Source organism: Canis lupus, chromosome 31 (assembly GCF_003254725.2).
Source record: "Canis lupus dingo isolate Sandy chromosome 31, ASM325472v2, whole genome shotgun sequence".
NCBI lineage: Eukaryota > Metazoa > Chordata > Mammalia > Carnivora > Canidae > Canis > Canis lupus.
The window spans coordinates 26,632,978-26,648,741 of NC_064273.1; the positions used below are offsets into that span (position 1 = coordinate 26,632,978).

Below are 15,764 nucleotides of genomic sequence, written 5' to 3' on the forward strand. Positions count from 1 at the left end.
TGAAAATATTAATCTGACAAGGGACCTAGAGGCTTTACCAACTTGCACAAGCTATCTTAAGAACAAAAGAAAAAAAAAAGAACAAAAGAGTTCAGGGGTGCCTGGGTGGCTCAGTTGGTTAAGCATCTGCCATTGGCTCAGGTCATGATCTCAGGGTCCTGGGATCAAGACTACTGTAAGGCTCCCTACTCAGTGAGGAGTCTGGTTCTCCCTCTGTCCCTCCCCTGATGCTCTCTCTTTTTCTCTATCTCAAATAAATAAAATCTTAAAAAAAAAAAAAAAAAAGGAAGAACAAAAAAAAGTTCAGAATCTTGGTAAAAATAGAGATGTGAGTAAGCAATACTCACTTGCAATCCGAACAATAACATTAATGAGTCTATGGCATTCGCTTCCTCAGGGATCTCTGAGCTGGAGACCTTTTGCAATGAGCAAGAAAGAATACCATGTTCCCTTTGCATTTTAGATTCTTTTAGACAATTATAATTAGAACACCTGTCCAGCAACTGTAGATCAAACAGACTAAGCTTGGCACACCTCCATCTCCCATATTGGATGAACCACAGGATGGCCAAGACTCAAAAATAATAAGTGAGTCAATATAATTTCAAAAGATGTGTCTCCTGCACCTACTATGTGTGAGATACACGGGCCACAGAAGTTGTTTAGGTACAACATATGAAGGTCATGTCCACCATGGTGCAAATATGCGGATGATCTAATAACTATTCTAGTCTTATCAGCAATGAACTTTTCTTTTTTAAGTAAGGAAGAGGGTTTTTGTTTCTTCTGCTCAGAGAGAACAAAATTGGGGCTCTTCCACATGCCAGAGGAAAAAATAAGTAAATAAATCAGCTACTCTCTGTGAAAAGTTCTCTCTTCTATTAACACTTCATTATTTAGGCGATGGTTGAAAATAGACTCCTCATTTTGATCTTCTTCCATTGATTGCGTGGCACGGAAAAGAACTATGAACGCACCCCCTCTCTTATTTCATTAGCAAGACTTAAAGGGGCACAAGGGAGCATTTTTGGATGATGGAAATGTTCTAAGTTATGACTACAGCACTGGAAACAGGAGGGTGCGCGTTGGTTAAAACTCATTGAATTGTGGGTCTAAAAATCGACGAGCTCTAGTGTATATAAAGTGAACGTCCAAGAAGTTGACTGAAAACAAAATTCCCTACTAAATTTTAAATCACACTTCTCCTTTTCAGAGAGAGAGAGGCTATTGGGGTTTTTCAGTTCTGCTCTCTGTGGTGCAACCACATCTGAAGTCATGCTGTTATCATTTGAGTATCCGTGGCAAGCAGCTCGGTGGCCCCCAGAGGGATGACTAAGTGCAGAGAGCGAAGAATGAATTCCAATAAAGAGGCGCCTTGTTCCCAAAATGTCTCTTTCCTGGAACTGAAAAATGTACCACTCGGCTAACAAAAAAGGAACTTGTCGCTGTGTTGTTACCATGACCACCTTTTATTGAGCATCTACTATGTGCACCATTATCTCTAATCTTTACAAAATCCTAGAAATTAAGCACAGTTGGGCCCTTGAACAACAGGAATCTGAACTACATGGGGCCACTTTTATTTACATAGATTTTTTTACAGGACTGCACATGTATTTTCTTTTCCTTATGACTTTTTGTTTTTGTTTTTTAAAAAAGGTTTCATTTATTTATTTGAGAGAGAAAGAGAGCAAGCGAGAGAGCATGAGCAGGGGCAGAGGGAGAGGGAGAAGCAGACTCCTTCACTGTGCACGGGGCCCAATGTGGGGCTCAATCTCAGGACCCTGAGATCACGATCTGAACCGAAGTCCACTGCTTAACTGACTGAGCCCCTCAGGCACCCCTCTTTATGACTTTCTTAATAACATTTTCTTTTCTCTAGCTTACATTATTGTAAGAATACAGTACACAATGCATATAATATACCAAATATGTATTAATTGACTGTTAATGTTATCGGTTAGACTTCCAGTCAATAGTAGGCCCTTAGTAGTTCAGTTTTGGGGGAGTCAAAAATTATACTCGAATCTTTGTGCAGTTAACACCCCTAACCCCTGTACTGTTCAAAGATCACCTGTATATTAGCACCTCGTTTTTTGCCAATACCACAAAATTTGTAAACAGTAAGGACGCTATAAAACCCAGCTATAGTTTAGAACCCAACTCCCATAATGAAACTCAAGCATACATAAATGTCCCCAGGAATCTATCTAAGTACAGTTACAAAAGACCGGGACATTTTAATCGCATGGCAGCTTTTTCACCCCACAGGATCCAACCTATCGGTTTCAATCTGCAGGTGGAAGTCACCCAAAACTGGAGTTAGTGCTTTTTTTCTGACAACAGCGAGCTGATCTTTGAGTCACCAATTTAAAAACCAAGGACTGTCAGAGCTGCAAGGAAAGCTAGGAATAACAACTGAAATTCTGAGACTCAGCTCTGGATTTCAATTTTTCATGATTGCGTTGCCTTGCTCCTTGCATAAACAAAGGTGGCATTTCTACTCGGCAGACACATTGTGATAAGTACGGCCATCCCCACAAACTTTAGAGCTCCAAATGAGGCTCATTTATTTTAGAATTCATTCCACTTCACCAACCACAATTAGCACGAGCACACATATAATTTAAAAATAATCTCCTACAGAATGTACTTGGACAACAGTCATAAACATTACCAGCTCATAAATGTCCTCCTCAGGCTTTGGAACGTAGTGTTGCATTTTGTTTTCTATTAGAAATTTCAGACGCAGGTAATGAGCAGAATGATCCAGTTGATGTGTCTGGGACAAAAGAAAGGAAAAAGAAGAGACAATGTCTGTTCAATGGCAAATAAGAGTAATTAGCGTACCACTGACATACTATCATGTACCCCCCGAGAATCATAGAGATTTCTTACTAAGGAGGGGGTAAGGTTCCTATACCTCTTAGAAGGTTTATGTCTAAATCTCAAAGTCTAAAAGCATTTTCATTGAACAGATGAATAATATTCCATGGATAGCTTATGAGTTCCACAGGAATGACTGAGTCACATCTTCACTTCTACTGATCTGAGTCATTATGCTCTTTAACACTGGTTTTGCAACAAAACCCATCAACGAGGCCCTTCAACAGAATTCCAAACCTACAAAGGTGATTAAAGAAGAAAAGTAACAGAAAGGCAAGGAAGTATTCCTAGTGATAGAAAAAAGCTATGCCCTGGCAAAGTTGTTTTTCTAACCACATGGGGACACTGGGACAGTTGTTAACAGTTCATTTGCAGGCAAGTCAGTGTGAAGACAAGGCATTTGGATTTTGGTCTTATTTATATACACCCCGAGTGAGACTCCCTCCGGGGGCAGTGCAGACGGGCATGGGTCCAGCTTTGGAAACACACTGAATGACTTGCCCAAAGAAAACAATTCTAAAATAGTTAAGGATTGAAATTTCCAGGCCTGCTCCTTTGGTCCAGAACAGGTCAACTGATTTTTCCCCTCTAGAAAGTCCTCTTTGATTTAATGTTGCGGTAAAAAGCAATAGAGGCAATGTAGTTTTGTAAATAATCCTCAGTATATATTCATGAAGATGCAAGAGAAAAAAGTAAGAAAGTGCTCTTCAAAGAAGGTTACATAGCAGCCTGAAAATGTATTGATAGAAAATGTTTAAATCAAGTCTTTTTTTTTTTAAAGCATTCTTATCTTTTAGAGATTCATCCTAAAGTACTAGTAGATAAAGATATGATGTCTGCAATATGCTTCCAAAATAATCCAGAGCAGGGGGTGGAAAGGAGCTAGTAAACAGATGAAGCATAATTCGGTAATCATAGAACCTTGGCGATAAATATGCAGGAGTTTATTACATGAATCTCTACTCTTAAATAAATTTGAAACTTTTCATAAATATAAAATCACACCAAAAGCTCCACTGGTGAGAATTGTTTCAATAGAAGTGAAACTGATTTTTCACTGGTTTAATCTGCTTTCTATTTACTCTGCCCATCCCCCAAAAAACATTTTAAAGACCGAAGTAAGATCATCCCAACCATTATTCCAATAATAATCAATCACATCTAACATAATCTTAGGTCTGCCAGACACCATGTGAAACACTGTAGATATAGAAAATAATAAGACATAAATGCAGCCTTCAGGAGTATGTATGACTGTGGGGAATGGGTGTGCAGAAAATGGAAGATAGGGTGGTGGTGGCTTTGCTTTAAAAAAAAAATATTTTATTTATTTATTTATTCATGAGAGGCACACACACACAGAGAGGCAGAGACACAGGCAGAGGCAGAAGCAGGCTCCATGCAGGGAACCTGGTGCGGAACTCAATCCCGGGACTCCAGGATCACACCCCAGGCTGAAGGCGGTGCTAAACCGCTGAGCCACCGGGGCTGCCCTGCTTTTTAAAATAAATATATGTGCAAAATTGGCATCCTGCATTATTATCAAAGCACACTTCCAGAAAGCACAAATGAGTTCGTTCTAAACACCCAGCAGAATGATAAAGAAGTTTCGATCAGTGATTCTTAGGAACCCCCAATCACACTGCATCCTCTTCCTGAGTAAAGTGACCATCTGAAGCCCACTGTGTGATCACCACTGAGCCTGTGTACCTTGATTTCAGGCTCTGTCTGTATTGGAAATCAAATGCTCAGTGTCTGACAGACCCAGATGACTGGTCTAAGATAAAAGAGTGTATGGGTAACCCAGAGAAGCGTAAAACAGGCAAGTTTTAAAGTGTGCCATCTATGGCTTGTGGGAGAGCTGCTGAGACAAACATCAACGAAATAATAATATTTAGAGTAATATGATAAGGAAAGTTTCCCTCCAGAGATAGAAGCTGTAAATGCTTCCCACCTACCTAGGTCCTCACTGAAATCTTTAAGTGGAAGAAAAAATTTATTTCACCATCTGTTTCTGACTGAGGTAGGCAGGGAAGAGAAATGAAACTCCATAGGGTCTTGGTTAACAGGAACAAATCTATTTGGCAACCTGACTGTCATCATTAATAAACACTCTGTGGACACTCCCAGTGAGGCTGCCACTTAGACAGTCTTCTGGAAGTCGGACCCAAATAGCAACCTCACCTAAGAAGCTTCTGGTTCCTGAACCCTCAGTGTGAGAGACAAATGGCTCACGGTCAGGCACCAGAGATGTTAAGATGGTCCCGATGAAGACTAGAGATTCTCATCACACCTTAAATGCTACTGTGCTGAAACATTTACACAATGTACAGAGAATGACAAATGACAGCTGTCAAAGTACCTCACTTAACATAACACAGCAAAGACAACAAGAGAGTGATAAATACGATAGTCATGAGACTGATTCTTGCCACCCCCTTTACCACCATCTTTTTCAAATTTCATTAAGTTACAATAATGTCTTGATGATTTAGAAAAATTAAAATGGCACATGCAACAAAGGAAATTTTAAATGGTCTTCCTTGTAACCAAGGCATCCTTAGATTGGTCAGTAAGCAGTTACCCTAAAAATGGGACGTTGGATCAATATACCAGAGTGTCTATCATTTTGGTAAATATTTCTCAGTTATAAGCCCTCACTGATCATGGCTGCTCCAACTTGAAGGCAAAATCCTAATGAATTAACTGATGAATTACCTCATTCTAACGAATTAAATCAGATCATCAGAAGCCTCAAGAAGAATTTTATGCTTCCCAAATATCTGCAAGTCAATACCAAAGCAGGTCGAGCAAATTACCATGTTCACAATGCATCTTTGTGCAAAAAGAATTCCAAATATCAATGAATATTTTAACATGGCAATTCTAAATATTTGGCCTGCTGTAGACTTGTAAAACATTCAGGAGAAAGCTTCCTAACTCAAGAGAGATTCAGTGAGGGAAAAATTTAAGTGGTACCAATTTGTTTCTCGACATACATTTACTTAAGTTACTTACAGAGTGTTTGATTCATTTTGAGGCCATGCAGCCACAAGTTATACCTAAAGATAAATATTACCATAGAACAAGTACTAGTTTAATTGGCATTTTTTTTTAATTTGCATCTACTTCAAAGAATGAAAAAGGAAAATACAATGCAGCTTTTTTCAGTAAATACTTTGAGCCAATTATGATAATAATATGATCTTTCAATCCATTAGGGTTTGCTCTTCCATTTCTGCCCAACTTCTCAGGGAAACATAAAAGCATGCAGTTATCACATATAGAAGTCCATGCAAATGCAAACACACACACACACACATGCACGCACACACACGCACACGCAAGTGCTACTACGGAATTTCCAAAGATATTTACTCTCTCCTTCAAGGTGACTTTTTTTTTTAAGCCAGTGGTTATTAGAATAATCAAAGTCATAAGCCAACATAGTGATGGCATGAAATAAAACTGATTCGAGGGATACATGTGAATTATATCAATTAAGTATGGGTGAGTGGATTTTTGGCAATTATTTTGATAATTGCAATGATCAGAATATATCGAAAACCCACAGGCCAACGTGGTTACCTGCTACATTTAGCAACAATCTTTTTCGTAACATCCATAACATTAACTGTACATGAAATGTAGATCTTGAAACATTTACTATACCAGAACTTGACTGGTGCTCGGATGGCAGATGACAAACTGATGTGAAATGATGTGGATCAGATAGGATAGGAAAGAGAATGAGCTGAATGCAAGAGACAGAAGAAAGAGATTGATTATTAAATATTAGAAAAAGCATCCATCACCAACGTTGAGAATGACAATAAAGAAATAAGAGACAGACATTCTGACAATCACCTTTTTTTTTTTCAGTCCCTCCTCTGAGAGCAAAAAACACTCACCATTAATTAGATCATTAATAACATGTGGCACTGTTTCCCCATTATCTCTTCCCCTCTTAAGAGTAAAACTGGCTCCACTAATTACAATAAAGTGTTTTCCAAAGAAGAAGCCAGCTTTAGAAGGCACCTGGCTCTTAGCACACTATATAATTTATCCTACATGGGTGCTTTCCCAGAGACCATCAATTTTTTAAAGTGCACACAAAAGTTTTCCATTTTTAAACTCGTGACACTTATTAAGCTTGTTCCACACCATACTGTTTTTGTCTTTATTTCTACATTTGGTGAAAAAGAGCTGAGGATCCAAAGAAAATTGGGCAGGACGGCCTTCGGTTGTTAGAGAAAGGGATGAATGCCCTCAAAATGCCATCAAAAGCCTTTCAAGTGACAGAAATAAACACTTTCTAGGGTTTACAGATCCGACTTGCTCTCTATCTAAAGATGGTCCCTAGTCGCTGTGACAATATTCCTCATTCCTTTAAGTTTCTATCAAGGCCAAACCTTGAAAAGTACCTAAAATTGGGCCCATCACTATTTTTTCCCACTCACTGTTCAATTTTCGACCAATCAATGGTCATCGGAAAACTGACCTACCCTTCAATCCCTAATTCTGTCTGAGGCTGATGCATACAGGAGGCACTAAAGCAATGCCATCCCCCAGAAGGACCCCCCAGAGTTTGGCTTATGAAAAAACAAAAACAAAAACAAAAACCCGACAGAGTCCTACTTTTGACACCTACAGCTGCAGTTCTGAGAATAATTCCCATAGCTCTGCAGAATATTAATGGGTCTCTAAAGAATCGTGCTAATCTATAAATAAAAGAATGCAGAAATCCTCAATAGACCAATTTCGTTAAGTAATTAAAATGAAAAATGTGAACAGAAACACCATTATCTTCAAAAAGCTGGAATTCACGTACGTGAAAGATTCAAAGCATGAAACAGAGTATCATTATTTTTAACACCTATGTGGGGGCTGGTTTTAGCTTTGTCCTGAAACAAATGGCCCTTCTCCATTTCTTCCACATCAGGCTTATTTGAGCCAGACTGTTTCATTTCTCCCACTCATAGAAAAGAGCCATATTTTTTTTTTCTTTACAAAGGCCCTAGTGATTGTTTTCTTTAACAAATTCAAAAATTGCTGATTGTAGAATTAAACAGAGACAGCACTAAGGTGCTTGTTCTGGTCGTGAAAGTTAGTTAGTGTTTAGAAACCATTGTGTTGAGTGAGGAGGTCCTAAAAATGTCATTATACCCATCCAATTTCTTCTAGGGCAAAATTATACCAGAAAGGTTTCCACTTGCCCTTTAGTGGCCCTGGGGAAAACCATCACACTGTCTAAAGAATATATTCTAGATTCTTCTGACCCTTCTGATCCTTCCTGATGACTGACCTGGTACCGGAGGAAACACCCAGGCTCAGAGCAGCCAGGTAGTTGTGGGCCCCGTCTCTCCCTTGCAATTGCCTATGATGTCTCCAGGCCAGGAGCTGTGACTCTCTGAGCCTCACCTTCTCCATCTGTATAATGGGGCGGGGTGAGGGTGGGGCATCAGTGTTTTCTCAGGTTTAATTGGACTACTAAATAAAACTATCAGTGCTATCAATTGTGTGAAAGTAAAAACAGGCACATGAGAAAAGCTCTTTCCTTTCCTCTTTTGCTTCCCTTTCTCAAGGGACTTCATCCGGCTGCCTTTCAGGGGCAAAAAATATAAAACCATGTTGACCTTGAAAAAGATTTGGAAGTTTCTCAGCTTAAACTGGAAGCAGAGAGAGTGAGCTCAGGCATTTGTCACACGCACACAAAAGAGGCTAATGATGTGTTTTATAGGAAAGGGAGTTTCCCATCACAGAGGTCACACATATTTATTTCAGTTTCTCCCTACCCAGATGGCCATGGTGTGTCCATTGCTGTCAAAGAGCAGGTAACACACAGTACACATACCATTAAATACGTGCGTGTGTGTGTGTGTGTGTGTAGAAAACGGAAGGGAAGGCAAAGACCAGAATGTCTGCATTATTACTTCTAGATCTTGTAAGGGTACGTATCATCTGCTTTGTTCTTTACCTAAATTTTCTAAAAATTTTTGCAATGAATAAGCAATACATTTATTATAAACCTATGAAATATACATATTCAAAGAAGCCACTGAAAAAGAATCCCTGTCCTCCCAAGGCCAAAGAACTGTCTGCCACTTATTATACATATGATCACAAAGGAATCCAAAGCTGCTCTGGGAGAAAAATGGAGGTATACTTGGAATGCTTTCCTCTCTTGGACTTTCTCAATTTCCATGTGTGCCATGGAAGATGCCTCCAGCCCCCACTGCTCTTCTCAAGGAAACGACCCCAAGTACTTTCATATCGTGCAGATCAGAAATAACCCCAAGTACTTTCATACCTTGCAGATCAGCTCCAGGGTGTCCCGGGCAGTGTCGCCTGGCCGGACGACTGTCAGGGCTGGCTGATTATTTGGCAGACAGAACCAGGACGGAGTGAAATACTCATGGACCCAAATGTCGCAATCAGGATTGTGCTGGTGGACGCTGGGCAAGACCATTTCTTTTTCCCTCTACGGTAAGAAATAAAGTTAGCCGGGCAACAATAGTCAGGCTTTGCCATCTTAGATTCCTTGGATTGTACATGGGGATTAATTATTTCCATGAAAATGGCCCAGAGCAGAAGTGGTGGCACTGGTTAAGGAGAGAGGGGAATGTTCAGAGACAGGAAGAAACCACTGGGGAAAGAGCTTTAATGGGGAGGAGAGATTTCTTAGATACAAAGCAGACCGTATACCTGGTCCACGGCATCCATAGGTGGGCACTGTGTGAGCGGGTACCAAAATTTGGAAGAAAGAAAGAAACGGGTCATCCATTCAGCTCAGCATTCTTGCTAGGATTTCTTCCACAAACCCATCTTAAGTTAGATAGAGTAGGGCATTCCTACAGCAAGAATGTCTACTGGGTGAGACAATGAGGCCTCAAGGAAACTTCTAAAGAAAAGACGCTCTAGCACTACATATTTACAGGTAGCATCATTTTTGTGCTTGCATTTGACGTCCAGGACAGCTCCAGGAGGGAGACAGTACCGTTCCCCAGCTGAGGTTAGGAGACCCTCAGGCATGGGCTTTGTGGCCTTCTAAGGCTGTTGCCATACTCCACCCTCTCCACTACTCTACCTGAGGGCCAGAGAGCAGCATCAAGTTTGTAAGGAAATGGGAGAAGACGTGTCTTACATACACATTCAGCAGCTGGATTAATCTAAGCGAGCTAAGCTAAAGCACCCAGTAGCAATGAAACAGGAGCCCAATCTCTTTGAAAGAAGCAAACAAAGAATGATGTTAGATTTCAGCAATGAAGCAAGAATACTGATGGGCAAGTTGTACTAAGACAAGACTTGATTAGTGGTTCATAACCAGGCCACTGATCATTAAATACATATCTATAGGTTACCAACAACAAGGCTCGTATTCACAAATTACGAGAAGAAACAAATTTCCAAACAGAGGTTGAGAGGTAGCCATGTAACAACTTCCATTCATAAAAAGAATGGATCCCAGCATGGGTGAAATATTTTTGTAAAGGTACTAAGCTAAATTCAGTTGACAAGACAGTTTCAGCTCTGGCTTTGAAGGATATCACCTTTGCAGATAAATTGAACCCCTAGGAAGGAATCGGCAAAGAGCAGTCAACTTGGCTGAATCCCATTAACTAAAACTGGAATCTTCCTACTGCTCCCATGCATGACATTTTTTCTTCTTTTTAGGATTTTTTTTTTTTTTTTTGTATATGTGCTGCCAAAGCGAGCACTTTAGGATTTTTATTTATTTGACAGAGTGCAAGCACAAGGGAGGGGCAGAGGGAGAAGGAAAAGCAGACTCCCCACTGAGCAAGGAGCCACATGGGGCTCGATCCCAGGACCCTCCCAGGACCCAGGGATCATGACTCAAGTGGAAGGCAGTCGCTTAACCAACTGAGCCACCCAGGCGCCCTCCTCATGTACCATGTTAAACAAGTGTCCCTTAGCACTGGATCAACCCAGGCTTTGCATTGAACCAGCTCTTTGAGATCAAGGCATTCTAGCCAGCCAAGAAGTGGAATAAGGAATGATCTCGGAGAAACAGAAAAACAAAAGGGACACAAAAATCCAAAGGAAAAAACAAATGCAGGTTCCAGGATCTGTGTGCCTGGAGAAGATATCCTAACATTAAAAGTGAACTAATAATAGCATGCAAGATGAGTTACCTCACTTCAGAAATGGCTTCATTAACATCAGAAACTATGCTTGGATGGCACATAGATACAGTGATTTAATTACACCAGATCTCATCAGAGAGAGTTTTTCAAAGAGAGGGCGGTGGATGGGTATTTCCAAGGACAGCTGCCTTGGCACCCACGATGACATAATCCAGGAGTAGTCTGAGTATGAAAGTGAGAAAAGGCCTGCCCCTGGCCACCCTTTTCTCTTCCCTATCTAGTGGCCAGAACTCCCCATCACACCCTGGTTTCAGAGGCTGAACTCCCATCTAGAATGCGGGGCTGTGTTACTGCTGACCCTCCATCGCCTGGTTGCATGGCAACCAAGAGCTGAACTCCCTGTCATATTGATTCCGAGTCCGAGAACCAGAGGATCATTCCAAGGTCACATTATCAACATCAGAACCCCCTGAACAAAGAGGTTGCTGGTATCACTACACGAGGGTCTTTAAAACTAGGGATGTCCATTTATTTAGAGTCTGAAAAAAAGTGGCCCAGGGAGAAAAAAAAAAATCAATATTCTTTATGGGCTTTCAATCAGAGCAGTTTGACAACCCCTTTTAAATCCAAGCACAAGGTTGGAACAAGTCTGTGAATCTTTAATTGAATACTTGTCTTCAGGAGGCAAATGCAATTTTTTTTTTTTTTAAGAATATACTATCGGAACAGTTCTTTGAAATTAAAGGGAACAAAACAGCATGTGTGGGCAGAGAGGGAGGGTAATAAGAATTCACCTCTTGGGGATGAAAATTGGATATAAAAGGAATTGGCAATGGCATAAAACACTAGCTCCCCAGAACCCAAATTTCGTCTTAAATTCTACATGGAAAATCACACATCCAAAGGATAAGTGCTGAAAATGTTATGTCAGCAGGAGCATGTTCTTACTGCTACCAAGTCTTAAACAGAAAATGCTTTTCCATCTTTTACTGACCTGTTACATAACTTTGAAGATCTGAGCATTTCAGTATCTTAACGGAGGCCACATAATTTTAGGATCCCAAGAAACCATGGAATTGTGTGATGTCGATACATTTGTGGTACTTTTAGAAAAGGAATGTGTTTATTTTTACCTTGCCATCTGGAACAGTGTCATCAAATATTCCCTCTAAAGATTTCTTTACAGCGTCGGATCCCTCACCGAACACCTGCACATACAAAAAGTATCATCTTAAAAAGGACCTTGGGCAAGAGGGCAAACAAAGTATGGGAGGGAGACGGAAAAAGAATATGGCTCTTAGAAAACATTCCAGAAGTTTCCAGATACTCCTATCTCAGATCTCTAAATAGGGAACATAATTCATGGTAGTAGACCATGTAAAACACGTTCCTCTAACTGGATCACATCCCTTATCTTTGACAACTGAAATAAATAAATAAATAAATAAATAAATAAATAAATAAATAAATAAACAAACAAACAAACAAACAAACAAGCAAATTAAGTAAGTAAGTAAGTAAGTAAGCTGGCTTTTAGATCTGGATAATTCATTTAGATGTAAAGACAACAGCTTAAAAAAGCAATGAACTAGGTTTGTTCACACTGAAGTGTTTCTGCAATTCCCTCATATACACGATCAAATATTTATCAGTAATTAATTTTTCATACTCTGTTGGGTAGAACTTGAGAACATACATTTATAGTACTTTGTACACCACCACAGAAAAGGTGTTTTTTTTTTTAATTTAAAAAACAGAAGTTCGTTTCTTGAAATTAAATGAATTCTGCGAAGTAGTCAAAATCTAAACATGTAGACAGGAGAACCGCTATATAAATTGGCTTCAAACCAATCACGTACTGTCAGGATAAGACACATGATTAAGAAAAAGCCTTTCTCCAGATGCAAATGAGATCAATAGAAACATACAATTTTTATCCATTTCAAAGTACAGAATTAACAAGTAAATTACTGTTGGTATGCTTATGGCTAAGCAGTTATTTTTTTTTAAACCCTTGCTTTAAGAGAGAATAATAAGAATTGTTTATAAGATATTGCACAGGTAAAACATCCCCTTGGACTCAGTTACCTCAAGCATCCACTTCAACAGCAATAGGACTATAACATAACCTGATGCCGATAAAGCAGAACCACATGAATCAAGGCGTTTGATGGAAAGTAAGTTCAAGCCAAGTTGCCAACTGCAAATCCTGGCATATATTTTAGTGATGGTCTGAGTCATTTGTCATCACAGGAGGATTCACACAAAACACCACCACCACCTCCCAAAAGGAGTGGGGGGGTATCTGGACTGTGAATGTCCTTGTTTCGTGGCAAGAGCCTCCATGTCTCTTGTATGATTTTTTTTTTTAATGAAATAACGACTTTCCTCGAAACTGTTTGTTCTTTAAAATTACACAGAAGCAAAACCCCTGGTAGCCATCTTGATGTTCCACCTTCTCCAAGGACCATGGAATAAACCATGTGATTGCTCAATCCCGGCCCACTTATTATTTGCTCATCTGGTTTCCTGCAAATTCCATCAAGGATGTAGGTAACCCACATTTAAATAGTGAGCATGATGTCAGTTAAGAACACAGGACATCAGTTTTCAGGATTAATGTCTCCTTTAAATTCCAGTTCTTAAACTAATGGCTGGAATTGTGAGAACTAATAATGAGGGATCTTTTTTATCAAGTTGGTCAACTGGCTTCAGTAAGGGCACAGAGTGAAGAGGTCAGATTGGCGATCCTAGCCACAACTGCTAAGATGCTCAATGCCTCACTTTGCAGCCACCATGATGTATGACTCCAATATTCTCCTTCTCCTGAAAAGACCAATACCTATGTTCCTTCAGTCCCTAAAGCCTGTATGAGCACTCCTGGAGCCACTTGCTTTCACAAAGCCATTGGAGGAGGATAGATAATGACAATGGAGAGAGGTTTCTAGAAGTGATTCCAGCAGGATGGCAGGCTATTCTAGAAGGGGTAAAAGCAACAAGGCCACATCATATGGTGACCAGAGGCGAACCCCCTACTACTCTTGGTGGTGCCATTAACAATGTTAACTGGAACCGAGAGGAACAGAGATCCTCTTCAGGCCCCAGCGTCGGGGTAGAAGGGCGTCATGGCAGTGGTCAGGGCACTGGGATTCCTGGTTTCTCATACTGGAAGGCAGAGGAATGGCCCATTTAATGTCAATCCCAAAAAGTAAAGGGCAAAGCAACAATCCAATTTCTCTGGAGGCTGCCTTTGATCCGGTGCCAGAAGCAGCTTCAAGAACTCTGTGCTCAGGTGCCCACTTGGCTTCATCAACAAGCCCCACTTTTTCCCTGAAGACTCAGGATGAATTGTGCACTTTCAGTAGGTCTATAATTAACCCGGGTTTGGAAAGCATGCAGGTGGGAGACTGGAGCATGGTGTTAGACTAATAGCAGAGCTCAAAGTTGGGAGTTTACATGATCTATTAAAAGCATCTAGTACAACCAACTTCTTTGTGTCAACTCGCTGATTTGAAATAACACCCAGTATCAATAAAGGAACACACACATGCTCACACATCCCTACAGTGAGCTGGCCAGGGAAGCGATCTGTGCTTGCTCTTTCATCCTCCCTGGAAGCTACCTGATTGATGCTGGGGCGTCCCTGCTTCTTTTTGGAGGTAGTGTCCAGACCCCAAAGAGAAGAAAACCTGCTCCTTCGCTTGCTTGCAGATCTGGACATGGCCTGAGTACGACGTCTCACTCCAGTTTCACCAGTACGCGCAGCCACCTAAGGACAGCAAGTCACAACAGCAATGAAAGATATGCATCAGGACCACTCACCTGTTCCTCAGAGTCCCCACTAAGTCATGCCTCCAGGGAGCATCTCTCTACGTGCTAGATGGGATGCTGCCCCATTCATGAACTCATTAATAAAGCCAATTAGATCTCCAAATTAACAGAAATTTTTTAAAAAGCCAACACTCAGCCCACTGCCAAAGCATTTAATCTATGGCTCATATACATGGGTACTCTGAGGGCCCTTTGTGGATTTAAAATATAATCGGAAGGCTGGCAAACTCATTCTAGAAAAATGATGCCTGAGCGTTGGCCAAAAACAGTGAAAACAATACATGTTGGTTCCTGTGATTCCCTGTGAAAAATCTAAATTTACCAATTCTTCCACTAATTTTCTCAGGATTACACAATTTCCTTCTTAGGGAAGTGACAGTGGTCTTCCAATATCATTCTCCCTCTACCTCAGTCAGAGCAACACCCCATGTAGCTGGGCACATGGCTTCCCAAAGTTGACTTATTTTCCTTTGTGGCAGGACATGGGCTTGTGGCTAAGTTCTGGTCAAAGGGAGATAAGCAGAAGGGCTATGTGCAATCTCTAGGCATCATCCTCAAGAGGGGGAGGATTTCCACTATCCTTCACTTCCCTCCTTCTCGACCAAGGAGAAGCTAACTCGTCTAGGACATTCAGATAGAACTCTTTCCAAGGATGGCAGGACAATTAGATGGAAGGGAGCTGGATGTGTGAAAATGGTGAAGCCACCTTAGTAATCTTAGATGTCCTGTTTAGGTAAAGGTGGTGGTGGCGGGGGGGGGGGGGGGGGGGGGGCGGGGGGGTTCTGTTTTGTGAAAAGAAAGAAAGAAAGAAAGAAAGAAAGAAAGAAAGAAAGAAAGAAAGAAAGAAAGAAAGGAAGGAAGGAAGGAAGGAAGGAAGGAAGGAAGGAAGGAAGGAAGGAAGGAAGGAAGGAAGGAAGAGGGAGGGAGGGAGGGAGGGAGGAA

At 40.7% G+C, this 15,764-nt stretch overlaps 1 protein-coding gene across 1 annotated transcript in view; it reads right to left on the reverse strand.

Moving 5' to 3' along the window:
* The window catches only part of TIAM1 (TIAM Rac1 associated GEF 1), a 202,249-nt gene that overhangs the window by 71,275 nt on the left and 115,210 nt on the right, over window positions 1-15,764 (reverse strand). Inside the window, 4 exon segments of the mRNA XM_025450018.3 lie at window positions 2,678-2,782; window positions 9,197-9,367; window positions 12,125-12,199; window positions 14,614-14,760. Of these exon segments, the coding sequence (XP_025305803.3) occupies window positions 2,678-2,782; window positions 9,197-9,367; window positions 12,125-12,199; window positions 14,614-14,760 (498 nt within the window).